Raw genomic sequence first — 3673 nt, 5'->3', positions numbered from 1 at the left:
TGGGCAAGACAAAATATTTAAGTGCCTTTGAACTGGGTATGGTAGTGGGGGTCAGGTGCACCGGTTTGTGTCAAGAACTGCAACGCTACTGGGTTTTTCACAATCAATAGTTTCCCGTGTGTATCAAGAATGGTCCACCACCCAAAGGACATCCACCCAACTTGACACAACTGTGAAAAGCATTGGAGTCAACATAGGCCAGCATCCCTGTGGAACGCTTTTGACACCTTGTAGAGTCCATGTCTCAATAAATTGAGGCTGCTCTGGGGGTGCAACTTAATATTACGAAGGTGTCCTTAATGTTTTGTGCACTCAGTGTATGTCTCTGGATCAAAGAAAATCCATGTTATTTTGGTTATTTTTTTCAGTTAAATTTGTCTCTGCTTAGTCACTGGATTGAGTGTGAAAGGACAATGAAGAAAACTATTTTCCCCTCTGGCAGTGAAGGACTTTCTACTTCATACCTCTACGGAGCATCTGGTTAGCTGCAATAAGCATTACACTGATGATAAATGCAAAGGCAAAAGCACAAATCAGACTCTTCCGCACACATGTGTGCTTCACCTGTTGTGTCGGGCTCGCTGTGAAGAGAGAGAGAAAAATAGAGAGACAATGACAGAGAGAAATCTATCAGGAAAACAGTACACAATACATTGCACTTCATCGATTACAAGCCTTCGTAAGACGGTAGCATGAATTTTGCTCATTAGAAATATTGCATAGCTGTATTTATCAGCAATGTGTTAAACAAGATTGTGCTGGCTGAAGCTCTTACTGTCAATGTCCACTTGGCACACTTGGTTGTCCAGGTGGCTCTCTTCGGTCATGATGATGTTCTCGATGTCTTTCATGGTGAGGTGGTCACAGAACGTGTCATACAGCAGCCTCTTCAGCTCATCTACCGTTAGCTTCGACATGTCACACTGGGGGATAGCACCAGACACAAACACTAGCTAGGTTTCCATCCAACAGGCCACAGATTTTCATGCGATTATTCACAAATGCACATAAAAAAATATGCAAATGTTCCACCAGTGGTGTGTTTCCACCAAAGGTACTTGTTGCGGATAACGATCAGTGTGTGATGAGGTAATGCACACCAAAAAAGTTACGTTTCCAGGTACTGAATAAAAATGTTGATATATCGTGTCAAACATTTTCCACACTACCAATAGTTTTATCACAAACACTGTTGCGTTAAATAGCACATGTGCCTACTCTGGTCTTGCTACCCGCGATCTAGCCAACAACAGATACAGGGCGGCTAGGCTAGTCTACATGATGAGATTATTATGGATAAGAGCGACAATATTTTTTATGTGTCAAACAGCAGTCAAGCAACGATCATCATGTCACCAGAATAAGACCCTCAATATTTATTGGAAAGGAGCATTAAGCTCATCCACTTCCACATTCACCACCCTGTGAAGTTACCACCCTTGTTTTGTCAACATTTGGACATTTCCTGACAAGTTTTCTGTTTCCAATAGGCCTGTTGTGACATTTTTTATCCGACATGTACTTTACTCGCATAAAAAGGTTGGATGGAAACTTGGTTACTGACCACAACTACAGGTGTCTGTCTGCATATTAATGTTTGAGCAAGGTTACACAGGGGAGCATTTCTATGTTAGACAATTATAAGAGGTGCAAGGGTTTCTATCTCTACACAGACACGTGGATGTAAATCAGAGGAGGCTGGTGGGATGAGCTATAGGAGGACAGGCTCATTGTAATGTCTGGAATGGAATGAATGGATCTGTATCAAATACATCAAACACATGTTTGATTGTGTTCCATTTTTTCCATTCCAGCCATTCAATGAGCCCGTCTTCCTATAGCTCATCCTACCAGCCTCTTCTGATGTGAATTACTGTTATGAAGTTTAAAATCATGAACAGCCCCCTGACTATTATGACATCCAATGTCATGATCCAGTCATCACGGAGTGATGAAGAATTTAAACAATAAAGCAACTAATAAAGTGTTTGTATCAATTCTCTGAACATTGCTCTGGAATACTCTCTCTCATGGAAAAATTGAATAGACATTTGAATCTCAGGGGAACGATTGCAATGGCAATTAGGAAAATAATACGTGATTTCATAACCACAGTGGAATTGGCCTCTCTTTAATGACTCATTTAGCTCCTATCATGTTTTTGTGGTAATTCTAATTAGACTGACTGTGGTTTATTATTACAAAAGCTTTAAAAGCCCTCAGGAAAATCATCTCACTCTGATGAGGAAATATTAAGCCATAATTAACTCTGAAAAAGAAAGAAGAGAATGAGACTGCATAGATGAGGCTTTTGATAGTGATACTAGTGATACTTTACCTTCCAAAATACAGAGTCAAAGTTCGCCCCATGGAACTTATCAGGCATCCCAGCAGCAATAAGTTTTGGTCCAAGCAGTGCAACAAATTCGTCAAAGTCAACCTGGCCATCACCTGCAGGGACAGGAGAGTGGATATTTAGTAAATAGTTTCTTCAGCCAGACACTTTTACACATGTAATGGTTTATCTTGAATTATCCCAGTAAACCTCATTTCATATTGCGTATGTTTGTAACTCACCATCAATGTCCAGCCTTTGGATAATAATCTCCAGCTCCACCTCATTAGGCATGTATCCCAGCGACCGCATCGCCACCCCCAACTCCTGCTTTGAGATGTAGCCGTTTCCATCTCTGTCAAACACCTTGAAGGCCTCGCGGATCTCTGTGGGGAAATGGAGGGTAGAAGGGTTGAGACTAGTCTTATATTCTATTTCTAATGCACTGATAATTTGTAGTTCACATTTCCCCACCACACAACAGAACTGTCCTGACCTCTCAAACCACTCATAGAGAACTGCATAGTCACTTCACCCCTACCTACAAGTACAAATTACCTCTAACCTGTACCCCAGCACATTGACTCGGTACCGGTACCCCCTGTATATAGCCTCGTTATTGTTATTTTATTGTGTTATTTTTTTACTTTTGTTTATTTGGTAAATATTTACTTAACTCTTCTTGAACTGCACTGTTGGTTAAGGGCTTGTAAGTAAACATTTCACGGTCTACACTTGTTGTATTCGGCGCATGTGACAAATACAGTTTGATTTGATGTGTTAATAATGCTCAGACTCAGAGTCATGTGGCGTTATGTTCACGTAAATAATGCTGACTTAGAAATATGTGGTATTATGTTCATATCTTATTGCAGCTAGTTGGCTGATATTTGCATTGCTCAGCTGAATTTGTAGGGTTTTAAATCCATGAGTGTTTGTTTGCATCAAACAGCAGAGGGTCTGACATTTTACATCTGTGATGCCAACTGTATCTTATTCACTTCAAACAGAATACTGTAGAACAAGAGGAGAGGCTACAAGCCTAATAGCAGTAGCTAGGGATTATGGAATAGTTTCCATTCCAGATCTGGAGGGTGGCAAATAAACAAAATGCTCATCAATATGGTAAGGGGCTTTATATGTTTGTTTGGATAAAGTTTGTAATATCCTTGACCTGGAGTTTACTTAGATACAGTATATCACCACTGAGGTTTTGTGCCATCTTTCCAGGCTCGGTAAAAGACAACAGATCAGAATCAACTAGTACAAACTGAGCATATTATGCATACAGTCATAAGATTTCAGCACTTCAAACTTCAATAATACTGTGCTCAAATG

General features: G+C 40.3%; 1 protein-coding gene across 1 annotated transcript; it reads right to left on the bottom strand.

Annotated features, from left to right (window-relative positions):
• Positions 1–743: 743 nt before the first annotated feature.
• LOC106568261 (calcium-binding protein 7) lies at positions 744–2859 on the bottom strand. Its single transcript, XM_082959752.1, has 4 exons — positions 2832–2859; positions 2578–2721; positions 2339–2451; positions 744–923 (listed from the first exon to the last, which is right to left on the bottom strand). Exons 1-4 carry the CDS (start codon positions 2857–2859, stop codon positions 744–746), a joined length of 465 nt encoding a protein of 154 aa, XP_082815878.1.
• Positions 2860–3673: the final 814 nt, after the last annotated feature.

This window comes from Salmo salar, chromosome 13 (genome assembly GCF_965601325.2).
Source record: "Salmo salar chromosome 13, fSalSal1, whole genome shotgun sequence".
Lineage (NCBI taxonomy): Eukaryota > Metazoa > Chordata > Actinopteri > Salmoniformes > Salmonidae > Salmo > Salmo salar.
This window is presented reverse-complemented; position numbering and strand designations above follow the sequence as displayed.